General features: G+C 37.3%; 1 protein-coding gene across 1 annotated transcript in view; it reads right to left on the bottom strand.

Moving 5' to 3' along the window:
- Positions 1–273: 273 nt before the first annotated feature.
- Positions 274–22,303, bottom strand: part of LOC128737309 (uncharacterized) — a 38,376-nt gene continuing 16,346 nt past the window's right edge. The window contains exons 2-7 of the mRNA XM_053831924.1: positions 13,756–13,869; positions 8,385–8,477; positions 8,048–8,211; positions 7,821–7,994; positions 2,730–3,164; positions 274–1,342 (exon numbers count right to left, since the gene is read on the bottom strand). Coding sequence (XP_053687899.1) covers positions 379–1,342; positions 2,730–3,164; positions 7,821–7,994; positions 8,048–8,211; positions 8,385–8,477; positions 13,756–13,827 — 1,902 coding nt within the window. The 5' untranslated portion in view covers positions 13,828–13,869 and the 3' untranslated portion in view covers positions 274–378. The remainder of the gene's footprint in view (positions 1,343–2,729; positions 3,165–7,820; positions 7,995–8,047; positions 8,212–8,384; positions 8,478–13,755; positions 13,870–22,303) is intronic.

Raw genomic sequence — 22,303 nt, 5'->3', positions numbered from 1 at the left:
CTTCGTAAGCCGTTACACAATAAAAAAGTTTTTGGGTATAAGTGAGCGAGACAAAAGACACAATTTACTGAATAACGATTACAACAATCCAGCACGCTTTTTCGGAGGATAATGCTTCAGCCACTATTGCATATTTTATATACATTTTTCTTATTCTAATCACATTTCTGTTGTGTTTATTTAAAAAAAATAAAAGACTTTTTTTTCAGTAATAAAATGCGCTTTATGCTATTCCAGGTAAACTTTATTGGTAAAAAAATAATCTGTCATGGATTGCAATTCTATGATAATGCACACAGATAAAAATTGCCCGTTGTTGGATAGTACAAAGTTTCAGTACGCAAAACAATTTGTTTACTAAATGGCAAACTAATAGGTTTAAATGAACTTTTGCCTGCCGAGCGATGCTGTCTGCAGCGGAATTCTGTTTTCGATATACTGCGACGACATGTCGGACGATTTACCGCTGCGATGAGATCGTTTCATGCCACGTTTCTTCTCTGCTACTGCATCGATCAAAATGCCTTCGACGGTTTGAAGACTTTGAGCTCGCTGTAACGATAATCGTAGTGGCTTCTTTGGTGGTGCTGGTCTAATTTTAATTGGTCCTGTTGGTTCCGAAGCGTACTGCTCGTTGTTGTCACTTTCGAGCTCGAGACTTTTGACACTTCGCATGTCACGCCGAGAACTAGACGATTCACTCGCTATTGCCAGTTTTCGTTTTTCTGATGCTACGTTAAGATATTCTGCACTTCGAGCATGGCTCCTATGATAGTGCAAATGTCTCCTTTCGGGGTCACTTTCTACCTCATTGCTGCTTCTTTGTAATTTTGAACCATACTGCTGCAAATATCGTTCTCTTTCTAATCTGCGAGCCTCACGTTCCCGTTTATCACGTTCTTTTTTCTGATAATATAGCACGGTACTATTGTTCATATCACTGTTGATAGATATTTTCGAAGATGATATTGCATTCCTCAGATTATGCCGCAGCACGTTTCCACTGGTAAGTTCTCCGTTAATCTTGTCACATTCTTTTATGATTGTGGTTGTAGTTACGTGACCATGGTTTATCTTTGGACTATCTTGGTTCATTGGAGTTTTGGCGGCTTTACCGTCAACTATCGTAGTGACAAAGGAGCCGCGTTGATAAACTTGGGGCTTATTATCGGGAGGCGTGGATGGTGGTGAGGTGATACTGATGGACGTGACATGAGCTCCACCACTGCCATTAATTATACTGGCTTGAGAGCTGCCACTATCAGTATTATTATCGCGCGATAATAGCAATTCTTTAACCTGCTCTTCCAGGTAAGATATCCGATGCTGCAAACGTACGTTAGGGGAAACAAGGGAGACTTGATCCCCATTTTGTTTTATGTATATTTCTCAAAAGTCCACTAGAACAAAACCCTGGGTTTTCAATTTTTCGACAGTTTACAATACAGCTTACTGCCTACAATTTATCAGTTAGTGATACGTAGCGCTAATCAAAAGATATGGGATATTTTGGAAAGTACAGAAAATTGTACATATTCAAAATATGCGGGAGACTTGATCCCCAGTTTAGGCACAATTGATCCATTTGCAAATATATATTTTTAAAGTTCAACTTTCATTTGGAAGTTTTATTAAAATAGGCCTAGTTCATGTAGTATCATTATTTAGTGTACAACAGCTTAATTCAAAAATATAAAAAGTATTTAGAAATCGTTAAGTCCATCGATCTGTAAAAGTATAGCTTTGGACATCTTTTATAATCTGCGACGAGAACTTTTTCGTTGGGTTTGAATTTTTGAAGCATTATATTTTTCCTGTTTAATAATCAGAGCAGCCTCCAGTTTAATTTCGTTAGTGCATCTGTAAGGATGTGTATCTCCTCGTTTTCCTACTCTTCGCATATTTTTACGTGGCGATGCCTTTGGAAATAGTTTTATATCTACAGGTGTTTAGATAATTGTATTGTTCGGAATCATCGGGTACCAATGATTAATAGAATTCTTCAAAGAAGATGAGTTGTTTTGTTTAGATAAATACTTCCGTCCGAGCGGTCTTTCTTCTTCCTTGTAAAATGCACGGGTTGCTCCTCCATAGTCCGGTTGCTAAATGATCTTTTCAGAAGCATTTTTTCGTTTTCTCACATATCGCTTAAGTGTCATTACATTCAAGTTGAACATTTTTGCAGTCGTTCTGACCGGATCTCCGGACTATTCGTGATTTTTACATGACGAATGTTTACGATATGAAGAATTGTTCACTTTATTATTTACGATATAACGGATTCCAAGCTCTTCAGTTCCTAATAAAAGGATCAAGTGTCACTGAAATTATGTGGATCAAGTGTACCTGTCGTAGTAAGTTTTACTGAAAATTAATTTTGTAAAATATATACAAGTTTTATTGCAAAATGTATATAGTATCAATGAATACACATGTTTAGCTAATTTTTTGTTTGAAAAGCAATTAAAAAATTTCAAGACAGTTCTCCGTAGCCAAAAAGTTAGACTTCACTAAAAAAAGAAGTATAGAGAATTATTCCGTTGCAAATCTTATTATATTATATTTTCCTTGCAATGTAAAAATTTATTACATTTTTGTTTTGCAATTTTGTTACTTGAATGAAATGTACAGCTTTATTTTTTTCTGCATAAAAAAAAAACATTGTATTTACTGAGAAACAATGAATGGATCAAGTGTCCCAAGGGATCAAGTCTACCTGGTCTCCCCTATCTGCTTGTGATTGTTGCAGTTGCTGTTGTGAGAAAGGTATAGATTTCTTTCTTAAAATTACTATCTCACACTTTCCGGTAGTGTTCATCAGCTTTTGTAATTCCTCTCGTGTTTTCCCTGGAATGATTTTTCCGTTGACTTCTAATACACGATCACCTCTTTGAAGTCCTTCGCCTTCGAATACCCAATCCACCCAGAAACCGGGAAAATCCGCTTTCATACTAGCATTCCACCGACCAGGAGTTGCCTGAATTGCATGTAAGGTAAGATTTGTGCCAGATTGTAACATTCCATACAGTGTATTGGACTCAGGTTTAGATTTGTCCAAACGTGCCTGCAATGCACGGGCTTCTTCCACCAAGGAAAGCAACTGCAGTTCTTCGCGTCCTAGCGCATATTCTAGTTCTGCCTGCCTTATACGTATGTCGATATTGCTAGAATAGAATGAAAAAAAAAAAAAATAATTAATAACAGTTCACATTCGGGTGGAATTGGAAGAATAGTGTGTTCTAATTTTAAAAAAATAGAAGTAGGGTAATTTGGGGGAATTTGGACACCCTAAGCAAATCACCTATTATTCCAAAATCTATGCATCAAAACTCAAAAAAGTTTAATCGTATACTGAGATTCACTTGTTTTCTGCTTACCAGCGAAGTTTTACAATTGTATCTAGCTTAGTTTTGCTAAACTATGTTAAAATAAAAATAATGATATTTTGGCAACAAAATTTTGTTTGGGGTGATATGGACACCCACTGGGGTGAAATGGACAACGTGTAAAAAACTTTTGTTTTTAACGAAATAACATATTGTGGCTCATAGCAGATAACTTAGGAACATATATTAACTAGTAACAGTGTTTCGAGCTTAATTCCGTCTATCTGAGTGGAAGAGCCAGTTCATAAATTATACCAACATCACTTTAGTTGTTTCGCAAGTAAATAAAACCATACTTCGATGAATCTAGATCTTAATTAAAGTCTTATTCCACATTTGCTCCTGCTCCTGCATTAGTTCCTGGTGGCTCAGAGAGGGAAGTAAAATCTAAGGCTGAAGATAGAATGACTTTTCGACATAACGATAGGGATAACAAACTGATTGTGACATTGCATTTTGCACAGCCATAGACATTCAGTGACCCTCGAGTGCCTCAAAAATCACATATTTTGACATAAAATGACCAAAGAAATATTCCATTCAGTATGTTTTCAAACACATCAAACGCCGATTATTAAAAACCCTGACTTTTGTTGCGAATGCCCCTTTGGCGACCATACGTTATTGGGATTGTAAATACACTCAAATAATGGTCTTTTCGGAGGATTCTTGTTGTAACATCACACGCACATCTTTTTTGTACTTTTACGGGATTTAGAATCAATTCGACCGAAGAAATGGTTCAAAATCAACTTGACCATTTCACCCCAAAAAAAAACTGTTCATTTCACCCCAAACAGCATACAACAATTTGAGTTTAAAAAATTGGATTTATTTTTATACAACCTAGCTATAATTTTCTATCAAACAGTTTCTCTTATGTAGCCAAACAGATCTGCACTGCACAATAATTTGAAAAGTTTGTTAAATCATTGGAAAAACCTTAAAACCAAGAGCATAAAAATTACATCTGGTGTCGTTTAAGGCAGTTGTTTTGTTTACGTTTACATTTGGCAACACCTGTCAAAGTTAAGCCCAATTTTTTTACGTTAATAATGGTGTAAGCAGATAACGAAGAAGTTGAGAATAATGGGAAAGCAGAGATACTGGTACTTTCCGAGATAAATCACCTGTTCATTTTACCCCAGGTGTCCAAATCACCCCAAACGACCCTACCTAAATGTTTTCGTAAAGTGCAACAAATTAAATGGAATAACGGTAGTTTTTTACAAATGACTTAGAAGAAAGTAATGAAACAAATTCAGCTAGCATTTTAATATGTATAGGGTAGATGCTCCAGTAGTTGTGGTAGTACCAGTAGTGGTGGAAACTCGAAATATATCATAATTTTGGCGGATTTCGAAATAATTTCAGTTTTCTATTGTTAAATATATATTTGTTAACAGTTTTATCTAAGATACACAGTTAAAATTCAAAATGTTGGTGCAAAAACTACAAATTCCTTTTCAGCAGACCGAGAAAGTGCAATTGCTAAGAAATTCGTAACAATCCATAGCATTTTAACAAGCCTACGTTGTTATCCACCTGCTGCCATGCACACTGCAAGCGTTACTAAGGCGGTAAACAACATTCCACTATTATAGGCAAATTTTCCACTATGAGAGGAACATTACCACTACTTTAGGAGCACATACTAATGTCAGGAAAAGCAATGGTTTAGATATATTAACCAGCAGAATGGTATAATTTTGGTATGTATTTAAAGCCAACATTATGGTATGGTAGATGGTATGGTAGATATATTAACTAGCAGAATGGTATAATTTTGGTATGTAGTTAAAGTCAACATTATGGTGCACCATATTATCATGTAGTTCAATTGGAAACTGATAAATTGAGCGTTCACATTGTCCTTACACACTATCCCCCGACATAATCCCTCCATTACTGGAGCATCTACCCTACTAGCTAACCCGACAAACTTCGTATTGCCACAAATTAAACTGTGTTGTACGTAAATCGTGAATCTCGAAGGAGTTTAACCTTAGATGATTCATTGTGGCAATTACGTAACTATGAAAGCAAAGGTACTTTAATAGACAAATTTGCAACTTTTTCTCACAGCAAAGTAGAAAACAACTCAAATATTCGTCGTGATTGTATAACATTTCGCCAAATACCAATTTGGCGGAAAACCAATTCCCGGTTGGCCATAGCGCGGAATATAGAGTTTCACGGAATACCATTTCGCGGAATGTACCAAAAATTTCTGTTTTATTTGTATAAGAGTCCTTATCCCCCTACCTCAGGGATGAGGAGTCTTAAACCATCATAAAATAAATTCTTACCTCCAAAATGCTTAATTAGTTCTCGAGTTTAACATTTTCATACTTTTTGACCCTTTGATATCATCATAATCCGGTATCGCGAAAGGAGGAATACTTCTGCCCTATATAATATGACTTATATTAATCCCGAGTATTGATAGGAAACAATAGACTATATGAATAAAACAGCTTTGCTGTTTCCAGGTAAACCATATGGGAAAAGCAAAGCAAACCGTTTTGTTCATATGCCCTAATATTAATTCCCACATGTCCCGTTTAGTAAATAATATTTCACCCGTGTTCCCATAAATTAGTTTCGAGCATCTTAGTAGAATTTGTGAATTAATTGACGTTATAAGTGAGCTTCCCGTTACGAAACTGAACAATTTATATGTCGTTGGATAGATAAAATGATCAGAGCAAGAGAGAGACAGTAAGAGAGCAATTTTAAGGGGGCCGTAAGAGGGGGGGGGGCTCCTATACAAATGAAACACAAATTTCCTCAAAACTCGACAACTAATCAAGCAAATGGAACCAAATTTGGCATGTGTGGGTTTCAGAAGGGAAGATTTTTTTTCTACGGTGTATTGAGACCTCTTCTAAGAGGGGGGCTCCCGTACAAATGAAATACAAATTTCCTCATAACTCTAGAGCTAATCAAGCAAATGGAACCAAATTTGAAGGCATGAATTTATTTTAAATTTATTTATTTTATGATGGTTTGAGACTCCTCACCCCTGTGGTAGGAGGATAAGGACTCTCATACAAATAAAGCAGAAATTGGTCATTCATTACCATTTCAACCTTTATGATGCACACAAGTGATTTTTAAAAGGAATTTCTACGTCTCAAAGGTTGCAGGCGTTGTACCTGTGAACCCCCGTCCACGTATTTTCAAAGCCACCATTGCATTGCATATTTCGCTGTTCTCTTTTAAACATTCACTTAAGCAATGGCACTCACAGATTCTTATAAACATATTTATGCCAGAAATGCAGTTTACATTAGTCTTTGATCTAATGATCTGATATAGTCCTACGTCACCCTTACGTACAACCCTAAGGGCTGTATACCTTGTAGTTTTTGTTATTTTTATGTAGTAAACATTGATTAGATATTTTGGTACAATGTTTGTAAGAACGATATGTGTTGTGCCCTGTGTTAATAGTGTCGTCAGTTCTTACGTTAGCCCAAAAAGTGAAGTTAAAGCTTATTTTGGTACAACTTTTACAATATATTTCACAAATTAGAGATTGAAACTTTGAAAATTTTGATGCACTTTTCTATGCGAGATTACAATTATCGAGATATTTTATCGAATCTATGATGTAAAGAATATGGATTCAAAAACGGCATGACGCAGGATGGAAAATGTAAGAATGAGGCTTTGGACCCAATTTATGATGATTGAGAACACATTTTTCAACGATAATGTTAGAAGAAAATTTAATTTCTTCACAGAAATGCATATTTTGATTGCTACGTGTAATCTTCTTCAGTGTGGTCAATTACGAACTGCGTCTAAATCTGCAAATTTCTGCTAACTTTTTCTTTGATAAGGGAACTTTACTAAGCCATTGGAAAATAATTTATGATTATTCCAATCAAATACATGGAACAGGGCTATCAATATATTTTTACCGAAACTAGGGATGTCCGAAATTTAGAATTATTCGATTTATCGATTAGTCGTTGAGCATTGAATTCATCAATCAATTAATTCATATATTCGTGCTGGCACTATTTGATTGAATTTTTTTAGGAAAATTCTTTTGTTGAATTACTTAGAGCCATAATGAACATCTTTATATTGGGTTCTCTTCTCACCGTTTTTACGCAAGAACACAATTTAGGATTCTGAATGTCACCTAGGTGACTCCGCTCACCTGACCAAGAATAGGGCCCGTAAGAGAAGTGAGGTAAGTGACGTGACTGTGAGAACAGGGCCCGTTAGCTGAATTATTCAGATGATTCCGTTTGAAATATTCGATTAATTCAACTATTCATACTGACAGTATTCGATTAAAAAAATATTCGAATATTTTTTTGATATTCGATTAGTTGAATTAATCGAATGATTAACGGACATATTTGAGTACTCGGTGTTCAAAGCGTCAATATACAAACTATAGCAGACTTGGCTTACTCTGTAATATCGAGCTTCTCTAGAGCTTCCTTAAGGTTCCGAATGGATAATTTTTTATTTTCTGCATCAGCGCGCAATTTGGTTAGCCTTTGCTCGGCTACCGGACGCTCTTCGTCATCGAAAGCTGGCCCAGCTGGTCGCGGCAGTTTCCCCAGTCCTAATTGCAAGCGCAGGCTAAAAATATAGCATAGTCATTTTTTGAATACACATGGCAACGTTATTTTTACTTTTGGATAACTGCTTCTCGATCCTGGAGCGCTGATCGCAATTCCCTACCGGTTGATGCATCCGGCCGTGGTGAAGATCTAGCCGAGAGAGAACCACCACCTAGCGAAGTTCCCTTCCGTCGTCGCGGTGTGGCTGTGCTCAGTGAAACTTCTATGCTGGCCATCTGCGCATGAAGGAAAAAAAAACAGACAGAAAATTAGCGAAATGGTCTGATGAATATCATGAAAATCATTTATTTTTCCGGCGCTTTATTGTGTTCGCTGAACCAGAATAACCCATTCATTACCGCCAGCGCATTGTCGTTCAACGCAATTCTGTCTACAGCTATTGGCTTACCTTTGCCTCCAGCGTTTCCAGCTGTGCCACCCTCGGTGGCTGGTGTGTTTGCAAGTGATATTGATGTGTTTTTCCCTGCGGCGATAGAACGGTCTGCGGGAAAATAACAACAAAACCTTAGGTTAAAAAGCGGATTCTGAATCAAGAACGACTGTTTGGAAATAGGCTAATAATAATGTGAGTTTTAAATTATTTGGTCTATGCATAAGCAGTACTTTGAGCATCAGGGTCAAATAAAAACTCAACTCGAAATTACGCTTCATATGTAATAGGTATATAATATAGACGCACTTTCTGATTTATGCACATAGTTTTCCAGAATCGAATCGACACCTCTGTCGACATTGTTTCACGGTAGGCGTAGTCCAATTTTGGTATACAACAACATAGGTACGATGAAACGAATAGCTTATTTATCTGCCGTAAAGTGTGTTTTAGTGTTTTTGATATAAAAGTATTATAGGGCGCTTTTCAAAATTATCGTACGAGTTTAAGTCGAACGGTCGCCGAATTCCATGAAATATCGTTTACATTTACATTACTAATAAACTTTTCAATTTTAAGACTAAAAGCACAGGCAAACAGACAAAAATTATCAACAAAAATTATCGTACCTCACATTTAGCCTGAACACTAGCACCATCTATGATCGATATTCCCAAATATCAAATAGCAACATGGGTATCTCTCGAAGTAGCAAGTATTTTTTATGGGGAATTTTCCTTCTTTCGTCAAAAACTGCCACTTTGACCAAAACGGAGACATTTCCAACTAAGCCCAAATTTGAAATGACGGTTTAATCGGTACGAAGAATGGAAAACAAGTGTTATGTATGTTTGTCTGTGCTAAAAGTATGGTGTTCAGAATGTAAGCAATAGCAGATATAAGTAAAGCGTTGGACTTAAACGTCTTTCTAAGACAGACGTCTTTCTTCTTTATCGACAGACTTCGCGGCCGGCTGTTAGAGTACAGGACAGTTACGGGGCTAGTGTAAAAATCCTACTGACTCTTTTTAGCAGCACCGCCTAGCGGAGATTCGAACCGACGACGACTGGCTTGTTAGACCAGCATCGTACCTCGATGCTAACTGGACGGTAGAATGTCAGACATACAACTTTTTAAATAAGTAATTTTAAGGATTTTTAATATTAAGGAAAAAGATATTTCGGATTTTCAGATTATCACATTCCCGACAAATTCGTTCCGTGAATCCAGGAGAGGGAAATACCTAATTTCTCTTATTCAAAACACGCAATATTAACAAAGGTTTTAAAAGTTCGATGAAAAAGGAGGAAAAAATTGGATGTAAACTGTGCGTAGAAGCAATACAGTATTTTGACAGGACTGAAAAATGAAATGCTTTAGGAATAAAATGAAAAAGAAAAGGAGAAGCAGGAAATAGCATAACAAGAGAGTGCAAGCAAAATAATATAAAAAGAACTCTCACAGAAAAATGGAAATGAAAGAGAAGAGAATAGATGTTAAGTAAAAATTAACATCCTTTTAACAAAACTGCTCATATTACACGGTACATTTTGTTATTACTAATATATTGTTTAATCACTGATTGCTTTTAATAAATATAAGATATAACCCAAAATACTCAATCATGTTGAGGAACATGCAAAGTAGCTTTAAGCAAAGCAAAATCGCCTCTCCCACAGTTGTTTCAGTGGCACCGTGGAAGTACCTCCACAGCTCACTTATAGCTTCTTCGCTTTCTTTCTGCTGTTTTGCGATTCGTTGATCAAGCTTCCTCGCGTATTCTGCTGCCACCCTATCTGTTATCAGCCAAAGGATGTTGAAACGTAGCGTTCTCTCAGTACGGCCTTTGCCGCGTTCGACAACCTTGCGCGAATCTTATACACGACAAGATAGTGGTCAGATAGTGGTCGCCGAAAAGACCGTACATTCCAAAAGTGTCCGTCAATCAAAACATGATCGATTTGAGAGTTCGAGTCTCCATTTGGAAGCCTCCAAGTGTGTTTTGGAATATTCAGACGTGGAAAGTAGATACTACAGATGACCATTCCTGTTGCTGCGGCAAAATTAATGAACCTCAGACCGTTATCATTGGTCGACAGATAAAGGCCGATCTGCACATTTGCATCTTCGATGCTGATTTTCGTGTCATGTTTTGGACTCTCTCCATAATCCTCTCGAGTCTGTTGTTGAACTTAATTCTCAACACATATATACAGTCATCTAAGAACCTCCGCCCTTATTCCATTTTCCTATTTCCATTATTGTTGTTCGCAGTAAATAAGAGTTTCGGTATACTACCTTGTCGGGGTTGCGATACCTACATCCCGCAGATGGGTCTGCCGTCTTAGATATAGCTTGCGGGATACAGCATTTTATATTCAGCCGCTCGCTTCGAGACAAACGTTATTTGAGCCGCTCCTCACTTGGGAAAAAGGCGCTCAAGTTCGCAGCTCTTAGTTTAGCTGCTCCAATATATACATGAAGCATTTCCAGGTATAGCCACCGTTCTCCATCGTTTAACTTAGATGTTACCGTCGCGATATGTTAAATTAAATTCAGCCATACCGCGAGGTGAGTCATAGAACGCAGCCGTATACAAATTAACCACACTGCGAGCAGTGTCATCAAAACAGAACTCATATAATAACCATTCAGTTTAACCGTTCAAACAGTAGCATGGAAAGCCATGCGTATGTATACTAGACGATAAATGAAAAATAAAAATTTCCAGCAGGTCGGCATTTTAAATCAGCTGGTCCGCGCGTCACAGTAAAACATAAATATCGATCACTCAATTGTAAAAATTGCATGATAAACAAAAAATGAATATATAAGAAATATTGAATTAAATAAAGTTGAAGTTTATTAGTCAGTATCAAAAGTGTCTTTGAGTTGGCCGCTTGAAACCTCCCGTGGCTTATACAGGTAATTCCTTTGGTCTCTCTTCAAGGTGCATAGACCTCCAAGTAGTGAGGACACTAGCTAGAAGACTTAAATTTATTTATTTACAAGTCTTCGACTAATTCATACAGACTGTCGCTACATATTACTAATTCTATATTCAAAGGTTATTTTACTAATATTAAAATCGTAGCACTCTGAGATATTGTCAAACTCTCTACAGCAAACATTAAACGGATTATTTTGGGCATATTGAGTACGATACACAGGAAGCCGAAGGAAATGAGGCTGGCGAGTAGGCACGTAGGAGGCACGTTGATTGGAACACGGCTCAGCAAGTCAGGGCAGTCGATAACTTGATCAGGCGCTGGAAAAATCTGTTGAATAAATATTCCTTTTGATCTCTCTTCAAGGTGCATAGACCTCCAAGTAGTGAGGACACTAGCTAGAAGAGCTGATCAGGACCTGGAATAATTTATTCCACATAATTATTGCGAAACTCATTTCTTCTCTCCAGAAGCACAGGCCTTCATAGTAGCAAGGCAACTAGCAAGAGACGGGAAAGGCCGAGAAGTAGCTTAAAATGATTTTGGTCTGCCAAACTCAATCGGTTCCGTCGCGTTAGTTATTGTGCGGTCGCTGAGTCCTGTGAACCCGATACCTTCGCCGCGGGACTTAAATCGCGCGCGTAACGCCTTCGTGAAGGCGCTAGATAGGGGCTTGAGAGAGCCAGTGCTATATTCGACGTAACTCTCACCATTTCATGCATTTTATAGAGGAGGTATATTCTACAATTGATGACGGAACGGTAAGGGAAAGTAATGAAGAAGGATTTTTTTGGGAATGGAGGGGAAGGAGTGGAAAGGAAGACTCCTTTTGTCCAGCGCCTCTGTTGTTCATAGGTACACGGGTACCAACGAGCCACATGCCCTGGCGGGTGTTGTGGGTTCGAATCCGGTTATAATCTCAGATTATAGCTTGGTTCGACCCATGCACCTTCCAGCATTGGACAAAAGGTAGGAGTCACAACGACAACTTGTTGAGCGTAGCTACCTATTACCCCCCCCTCCTTTCCACTCTTTCCCCTCCATTCCCAAAAAAAAATCCTTCATTACTTTCCCTTACCGTCCCTTCATCAATTCTAGAACCATCGTTTCAAAAAATATTGTACCTTATAGTTATTTGGGATTTGAATATTTTCACGCAAAGTTTGTGTATGTTTATGCTACATTATAATCACAAGGCTACGCACAAGTAAAAGTAAAATCACTCACTAAATAATAACGTTACTGGAGATGTCTATCTATAGCACCGGAAATTTTTATCACTGCCCTCTGTTAAGGGGGCATAGTACCTTTTACACCATATTTTTTGCCTTATTTCAAATAATATATTTTTTTCTCGTTAACGCGAAAGGTCAATCGAATCGGGGTTTTAGCATTCAAAACATTATATTTTACACTAATATTTACAATTTTGTTTTCATATGGGAACCTCTTTCCCTTTCCCCTACGGTTCCTTGAAGATAGTCATTCAAAAAAATATTAATTGCGGTACCATGGATTGACGCTGGAAGGCTTATCCGAATTGAAAAATTCCAAAACAACATGAAAGTATATTAAATTATCTCGTGTTTGACCCATCCTTTTTTTTGAAATTCGAGCGCATAACAAAATGGCGAACATTCAAACATAAAAGTAAGGTTTTTAGTCGAAAAAATTGACCTTAAATATTTCTAAAAAATACAAAAATTGCAATATCGAAAAAAGGCTGGGTCAAATACTAGATAATTTTGTTGGCATTGAAACAAAAAATGAATTGCTTGAGCCATTCTTGAGATATTTACGGTACCGACTTTCAAAACCTGGTTTCGAGAAAAACGGCGTTTTTTCATTCGCTGTGTAATCGCTCCTGACATGCGCGGTACAAATAGCTGTAACTTTGTTAATTTTTGGAATTCATTCAAACGACTTCAAACACGTATAGTCAAAATGTTAATCTTTCAAAATAATCCATAAAAAATTTCGATTTTTCAAAGTTGAAAAGGTACTATGCCCCCTTAAGACGTAGTTAGCAAAAAAACCTAATTTTCAAGTTCTGAACCGCAACAAACAAATTGGTGGATGATGGTCTTTTTCAATATCAGAGCACAGTCAAGTCCAACCGTAACTAAATATGCATGCAGCCAAAAACACCAATTATGAGTTAAATAAATACCACATGCGGATAAAAAGGCATGAAGGCAAGTAGTTATAACCATTTTATATCATATTCAGTTGCAATCTGTTGTACAGCAGTGCGAAACGTGCCTTGAATTAATGGGTTCTTTTGTTGAATTTGAATTTCAGTAATAGTTGAACTAATTTTGATCATTTCACGCTCAATAAAGATACATCGCTTGAGCTATTGGAATCGATTATCGACGACACGAGCTTATGTAATCAGTTACTTGCTAAGTAAGCGCTTTACAAGCAAAAGTTCTTACCATCGATGCGGATTTCTCTATAGGAAATCCTCCAGCACTATTTGGTGGATCGCTGACGTTTTCTTTTTCCATTACGGGGTTGTCATGATGTTGTGGAATCCATTAGGCAAAGCTCTGTAAATACACAACGCGAATATCTAAAGTTAGTGTTAAACAATATTAATCAAAATGTCAGCTTTTCTAAGCTAACTATAAGACAAGGCCTGCAGGTTATTTTCAGTTTTCCTTCGTGCATATGCATTAGAGTGTCCCAAAATAGCACTATGTCAAAAAACCCGGGTGCTCACCCCTCAAATGATAGCTTAGGGTGTCACAACAAATCTTTTATATGACGTCAACATTGGTTGCCGCGATTTAGGGGTCGCACATTTAAGTTTTATGAAAAAATGGCATTTTTCAGGAGTGAATCCAAAAAAATATATTTAGAAATGTTAAAGCAGGTGAAACAAGGTACTCAACTATTTTTTCAGGCAAGAGGTAGGCAATGTAACCATAGATTACCTCTTGGTCACCGCAGTTGGTTCCGAACGATACCTAATCAACAAACCAAAAATGTCCCAACCGCAACGGGGTAACTGGTTACACTTGGCTGTAACGAGAATTGCCGTTTGTTGCAACCTAAAACAAACTAACAAGGCCGCGCCTCAACTCTAGTGGTTCCAAATGGCATCCGTTACAGATCGGCTTCGACTTGTTCCTTCGTGATCGTGTTTAACAGAGTCCACTTAAGTGCCAACACAATCTGAGGGATTGTGAAGTGGACTTGCAAGTTCTTGCCTACCTTGCCCGCCTTCAGAAAAACGTGAATACCTCAGCGAGATTTGGACATACGTCCTTACTTTCTTCGGCAAAGTTGTTCGTCATAAAATTTCCTACACAGTATAGCTACGTTGCTCTGAGATACTGTTCGATACCCTGTTTTAACGTTTAGTTAAATGAAACTTCGAAAATTTTAAATTTCTGCCGAATTCAATAAATTTTTGTAACCAAATATGACTCCAGACATGCCACCATAACTTTTTTATGAATGTATCAGATCTCAATGACTGTGAAAAAATAGTTAAGTACCTTGTTTCACCTGCTTTAACATTTCCAAAAATATTTTTTTGGATTCACTCCTGAAAAATGCCATTTTTTCATAAAAGTCAAATGTGCGACCCCTAAATCACGACAACCAATGTTCACGTCATATAAAAGTTTTGTTGTGACACCCTAAGCTATCATTTGAGGGGTGAGCCCCCGGGTTTTCTGACATAGTGCTATTTTAGGACACTCTAATATGCATGTATGCAGAAATCATTTGCAATATGGCAAGTCAGCAATACTCGTTTTCAATCGGCAAATTGCTTAACATTTTTTTTAAATTCATAAAATTTGTTGCGAAAATTCACAATTTTCTGTTTTGTAGTACGTAATTGCGGATAAAAATCCCACATGTTGATACAAATATATCGAAGATTTCTTAGAAACATGCATGAGCTAAGATTGTGAAATCCCTACCAATCAGTTAGTGATGGTGGTAAAATGAACATAATAAAGATGAAAATAAAGATAAATCCTGGAATGTGACGTATAGTAAAAAACCAGTTGTATCACAATATAACAATATCGCAATACAAAATCTTTACGATCTACGGCGATGAGTTTACAAAAACACATTTGCTTGATCATGTTGACATAAATGTTTGAGATCTAGGATTTTTATGACTCTCTGTGATCTATAAAATTCTCTTAGGGTAAAATAATCTCTTTCAATGAAAACATTATCAAATAGCATATGAGCAATGCTTTACTACATGTATGATTCCAACTTGAGAAAATAAAGAGACAAGCTACGATGACATGGAATGTCATAAACGGGAACGCTGCCCTAAAAAGATGATGCCCTAAATGCCTTTACTCTTAATGTCTCAAAGCGGTTTGATCATTAACCACCATTGTTGCATTAGTTGCATTCACTTCGGTTATTATGTCCTATCCATTAAAATTTTATAAATCCCCCTTTTATTATAAAGATTCAGATTACTCTGTGCGACGCGATCTCTTTTTAATACAATAATTAACTCCCGATTCTCTCGACGGAATAGGAATATTTAAGCTGTCAGGTGAACAAAATTTCGAAACCATTTGACTACTGCACAGTAGAGATGGTCGGGTAGCGGAAAATTTACCCGAAACCCGCACCCGTACCCGTACCCGCCGGGTTCGGGTCGGGTTCGGGTATTGAGAAAAAATAATTTGCGGGTTCGGGTCGGGTACGGGTTTTTAATTTTTGTTTTTGAAACCGGGTACGGGTCGGGTCGGGTATCGCTATTGACCACATTTAACACTAAAGATGGTCGGGTACCCGGGCCCGTCCCGTACCCGACGGGTTGCGGTCGGGTTCGGGTATCAAAAATAATAAACTTGCGGGTTCGGGTAGGGTACGGGCTTTTAATTTTTTTCTTAATCGGGTACGGGTCGGGTTCGGGTATTCAAATTTTCATACCCGACCATCTCTACTGCACAGCTCGGGTACAACTATCAGTAGTTGTCTTCATCTCCAGATTATCAGACGGATCAGTAACATTCGATAATGCATACAAACATTTTGACGTATTGTGAATCTATTAATTTTGTTTATTTTGCAGAAACAGTAAAGAATGTTGGTTATTCTGTTACAGTCCCTTTAGGATTTACAATAGAGTGACGATCGCGACTGGTATACAAATTCTAGTGTGATTTGCGTGGTAAGGATCCACTAATGCTGTCATAATGGATAATGGACATTAAAATTAAGGCTTTAGTAATCGAGTGAAGCTAAATTGTATTGTTTAAATTCGTGTTATGCTTAGTTTTTCATGTTTCATGTTATATATTCTCAGAAATTAGACGTAGAAGGTAATAAATGTTTAAATTTTACCCGAGGGTCCATTATAAATATAATATCCACAACTGGTATATATACCCTAAATAATAACCCAAATGCTTACGAAACCTTATTGTCCCATAATGGATAAAGAGACTTTCGAGAAGGCAAACTTCCGGCAGCTTCCGGGGCTACTGTTCTTCACTGCCCAGCACATGTTTAATGTTTAGGAGGAAGTAAGGAAGCAGAAACTTTCAAGGTTCGCCAAAAAAATACATGATTTGGCAAGCGATCCGCTCATGTGCTAAACGGAGTGCGCCGTTCGTGAAAACCGGTACTGTAAACAGGCAGACATTCCATGAAGTAAGGAATGTCTACAGAAACGTCTGCTTCCTCTGTTAAGGCAACACGAGGGCCCTACGATCTTCTGGCCGGATCTAGCTTCGTGCCATTATTCAAAGGATGTCCAGGAGCGGTAAGAAGCCAACGAGATTACTTTCGTACCCATGGACATGAAAATGGCTGTGAATGTGAGCGAAGCCGCGTTGCATCGTAGTCGCATTTACTCTGGCGGTAACCTTAGGCGATAAATTGATGCGATAATTCTCTACGATCAATTATTTGTTTTTTTTTATTAGATTCTGATAATACTGACCAAAGCAATTTATTTCTTGGCTGCGACTTTTTCTGGTGCATCCTTCCCGACTGAAATTGCTTTCTTTGGGTTTGGGGTATTCGGTTTCTTTGCAACGGTCTTCGATAACTCGATCGATGTCTGTTAGGGAGCAGCAACTTTCTTTACTCCAGCAATAGCCTTTTGGGCAGCTTTACCCGAAACCGCCTTAGCGCTCAAGTCCTACCTTAGTTTTAAAAATGAGCTTATGAAGAGCGAAAAAAATTTTCTCGAAAATGTTTTGGAGGATTTGCATTCTTGGACAGACGTTGTCCGTTATAAGAGAAACCTTTACTTGTGTTGTTGCAACGACGGACGACAAATTCTTACTGGAAGTCCAGATCATGCATAAACTATTCAGCAATATATGAGAAACCGCACCCTTTCCGGTGGACTGGGACATAATGTAGGGCATATTGGTCAAAGTCCCTAAAAAAAGAGACCAAAGTATATGCGGTAACTGACATGGTATTACATTGCTCTCTATTACTTTAAAAGTACCATGTAAAGTAATCCTCCGCCGAATTCAGGACAAAATCGATGCTACCTTCGGCGGCTCAACAAACTGGATTCCGAGCTGGCCTATCAAGTGTAGAACATATTGCAACGCAACGCGTTATGCTGGAGTAGGGGAATGTCGTCGTTGTTGAGCCGCTTTTTGGCATTCGCCCATAACTTTCGTTTCGAAAGGAATTTCGGATACCTAAATACATCGTTGGACTTAGAATAAGATATATTCCTGGAAAATCTCGAACTGATTGCTTGAAAAATAATAAAGTTATAGATATTAACGTGAAAACAAAAAATGTTGTCATAGTCGGGCCATGTTGTACAGGTTGGGCCACCGCTGAAAGATCAAGAAATACGCATTAAAATTTTATGAGAAAAATAAACTCCGCGAAAAATGGCCCATATAAGTACAAATACTCTACTCTATATTTGCGAAATTTTGGCGATCTTGTACCATCAATATTACTACAATAGCCTTTTGTTGTACTACTACAATGAAAAAATAACAACAATCTAGGCTTTTATCATTTTAAATTTTTGTTTATTTCACCACATTTCACGTGACTGACGTATAATAGCGAATATTGAGCTTCTGCGCTAAAAATTATGGTTGCCCAACCATGACTACAAAAGTGACCCGACTTTTACAATAAGCGCTTTTGCAGTATTTCACCTTACCCTGCTCAAACACCGTGAAGGACGGAATTTTCCTATAATCTTCGTATGAAGCACAACACCCTTCATACATTTTCAATATATATCTCGATGATTGCATTTCATGAAACATTTCTTGAAGAAAAGTTCACTGCGCTTGGAAAGCTTTTATTGCAAGATTCAATCACTGAATTCAGCACGCATGTTTTGAATATACGCAGTTAAACAACTCGGTAAGGTAAAATTTACCGAGATCCGGTCAACTGAACGTTCGGTAAACATTTCGGTGGTGCATATCAACGTTTACGGATCTTTAACATCATGAAAAAATTCACCGAACCGGTGCTTTTTTTTAAGTACGTACGATTGAAACTCACAATATTGTGAAAAGTTAGCTGTCATAGTAAGAGAAATTTTAGAATGCTTTTACATCACGAGCTACTTAAACTGAAAAAATCGTGGTCACCGGACGCTAACGACATTATCCTACTACAATGGAAAAACTACTGGCAAAATTTTTGGGAAATTTTTTTTAGGGTTTGGTCATTGAATTCAGTACGCGTGTTTTGAATCACGGTTGAAACTCGCAGTATTGTGAAAAGTTTACTGTTACAGTAAGAAGTTTTATAATATGTGTAAGATACATAGATAGCATGAATTATTAAAACTGTACCATCATAATGATTGATCATAACAGTGACCCGACGCTAACTACATTACCCTGACTATAGGGTAGCTAGCTGAGTTTTATGAGTTCATATTTACTTAGGAATTCATAAACTGTTAGGTGGATAATTCCGGATTTTTTATAACTACATAGTATAACTTTTATAGACGATATTAGAAGAATAATTCCTAAGCGTGTTACTATAACTGATATAACTAACTAGTACTAGGAATAACAGCTTGAAATCGAGCATAATAAATATTTGAGCATGAATGTTTCAGTGTTCTTTACAAAGAAGCAGAATATATGAAATCAAAAACACAAGTGAAGGAAAAAACTAACGACAACGTCTTGATGGCGATACGCACTGGTGAACAAAAACTGTTCTACCTATTGTCTGGCTTGGTTAGTTACAATTTAAATTATATATGCATTATGTCGGGTTACACCAGCACCAAGGCCAGGAAGTATGGTTCAAGCACTCGCATTGTGGCTTAATAAGATAGTTTTATATATATAAATATGTACCTAGGGTACGGGAGGGTATTTTCGGTCCATTAAACGACTGCTTCTATTTTTTCGGCCTATGCCTAGTTCTAGTAGAAGAACAGGTGGTCTTGTTGTTCTTTTAATAGTGAACAGTATAGATTACTCACATTTTGGAGAAAATAGTCATAACATGCTAAAGTTATACATACATCGGCAAAGTATTCATTTAGCGAAAGATAAGGAAAATAGGCTGAATTTAGAAACGGGACAAAAATACCCCTTCCCCGTATCCTACATTGCTTTGCAATATTATGCCTGGAAAGAAGAACATATTTGTGAAATGTATTCAGAACAAATTGGGCTCACTAAAAGGTACGGAGAAACGAAAGTTCCGCTGTAATTCTGATCAATTATATTGCAAACAGTTACATCAAGAATGTTTTAAGCCGAATTTCAAGAAAATTTGACACTTGTCAAACAACTGGCGTTGAGAGCATTACATCGTGTATTATTTTTACTAATGATCGAATTCCGCCACACGTGCCATATCACAGTAGACAATTGCTGCCTACTGTTACCTTTAAGATAATATAATCACTGATCAAAATTAGTTAATAACATCTGTGTGGACGTTAGTTACATGTGGCACAGAACGACGAACAGTTAACCGGCCGGCCGGCGTTTTACAGATAGCCATCTGACGAGGGTGAGCCAAAATAGACAACAAAATGAGCAGGATAATCCTATAGCTAATTTCACGATCGCGTTAGAAAAAATGGAAATAGAAGTAGGTATGTATGGCTGTTAATTTATTACCTGCATGAAATATTGCACAAATAAATTAATTGTTGGAGATCAATCCGAATCGACCTTCTTTGATTGGTTGTTTTAAAGTTCTATACGTCACATTAGGCAACTCATACAATTCTACACAAAGTCGAAAAAAAAAATCTTGCAATTTTGCAAAATTGTATCTTGTAAACGTCTTGGCGGATTTGAATGCTGTCTTTAAAAAAGTTGCAAAATAATATAGGATACGTATTTCGCCTACGACTAGCAGGCTTCATAAGTGTCTGTTTTCGAAAACAGACATATATACATATACAGATAAATATGTATGCAGTTCCAAAATACAAAATCGTACCTTTTATTTTTCTAACTATGCTTTTGTATTTTTTATAATTCCAATTACAGTTCCAACCAGATATACAGTACTGTAGTAAACTTGGTATATGTTTACATTCCACACAGCGAATGGTGACTAATACCGCAATAAATCAAAACGAAGATGATTTGATACCAGCTTTGCACATGGAATCAATTTCGACGCCCCTTTCGTACTACAAGTTGCTGCTACCAGCGGAAATAACGTCAGGCACACTAGCTACAACCGGTAATGAAAATTACCCTTAAACTTGACCGTCGGAACTGCGTTGAAGCTGCTAGCATGACGAGCAGGTGACCAGTAAAGGTAGCAAGAGGAGAACTGCAACCATTATCCGTTCCGCATGAAGGGATACACCGCATTACAATGGACGCATGATTGCAATCGTTCCAACCAACAATACCGATGATAGATGGTAATTAATCTACGAACCTTGAATAGAATCGGTGATTCAGACAATCAAGCATGTCTCTCTCTCTAAAGTGCATCAAGCCGCGCCGGAATAAGCTAAAACTTATATCGTTATAATTGCTGCAAATTGCGGTCACCCTTCTCAACCAACAGCAACGGTGGACATCCGTCAAAAATCAGTCGGGCGTTTCTGCATCAATCCAATCGAGGGTTGGTTATCTCTTCAATATGTACAATACATATAGATGTACATGTAGCTAGCCACCAGTGTACAATGAGCATATTTACGATTACACCAAACTAATGTCTAGGTTCAAAAATGCATTTTCTTGTACACAAAGGTTTACAGGATACGTTGTATGCCGGTATTTCACAGCTGAATGCGCAGTGACGCATCGAAGCATAAGAGTAGACAATAACCTCCCAGGCTAATACTGAGAAGGGTGCACGTGGTGATTTATGTTACATGATGCTCTTCTTCTTTGTGCAGAAGAAGTCATAGTTATATGCTCTGGAAACATACAATTAGACTCCAAACTTATAAGTGCATTTTTTCAAGTTGTTAATGGCTTTAATCGCGTGTGAAACCGTTACGTTGGTGGTGGAACAGCAATGGACTATTTCGCTTACAGTTGTTGCTAACTCGTTTTCTTTAGTCATCATTCTCGAACATACACTTCCTCTACATAGTGCACGTCTATTAGTAACAATGCTGTTTTTACACTATAGGGTAATGCATCTTAAGGCGTATCGGAAAAAGAACATAGGTGTACAATATTTTCAGTTGAGCCTAATCTTTTGACAAAAACCGTTGGGTGATTAATTCCTTTAAAAGTAAGATACGAAATATATTTTCTTATATATTTGAGATAAAGGTTTGGCATTTTCGCCAAAATTGTAGTAATCATCAACATAATCAACTTTGTCAAAGACAAGGTTTTAGCAAGGTAAACAACTTTCTAGAACACTACGAACACGTGAAAGTTGACCAGAATCAGTTAAAATAAAAAAAAAAAAACTGTTTTTAAGGGTTTGTCCACGAATAACGCCTCATAGCTAATTTCCACAAAGAGATACACATATAGTGTCTTTGATAAAGTTGTTTGTATTAATATTTACTATAGCTCTAAA

Source organism: Sabethes cyaneus, chromosome 2, assembly GCF_943734655.1.
Source record: "Sabethes cyaneus chromosome 2, idSabCyanKW18_F2, whole genome shotgun sequence".
Taxonomy (NCBI): domain Eukaryota; kingdom Metazoa; phylum Arthropoda; class Insecta; order Diptera; family Culicidae; genus Sabethes; species Sabethes cyaneus.
This window is presented reverse-complemented; position numbering and strand designations above follow the sequence as displayed.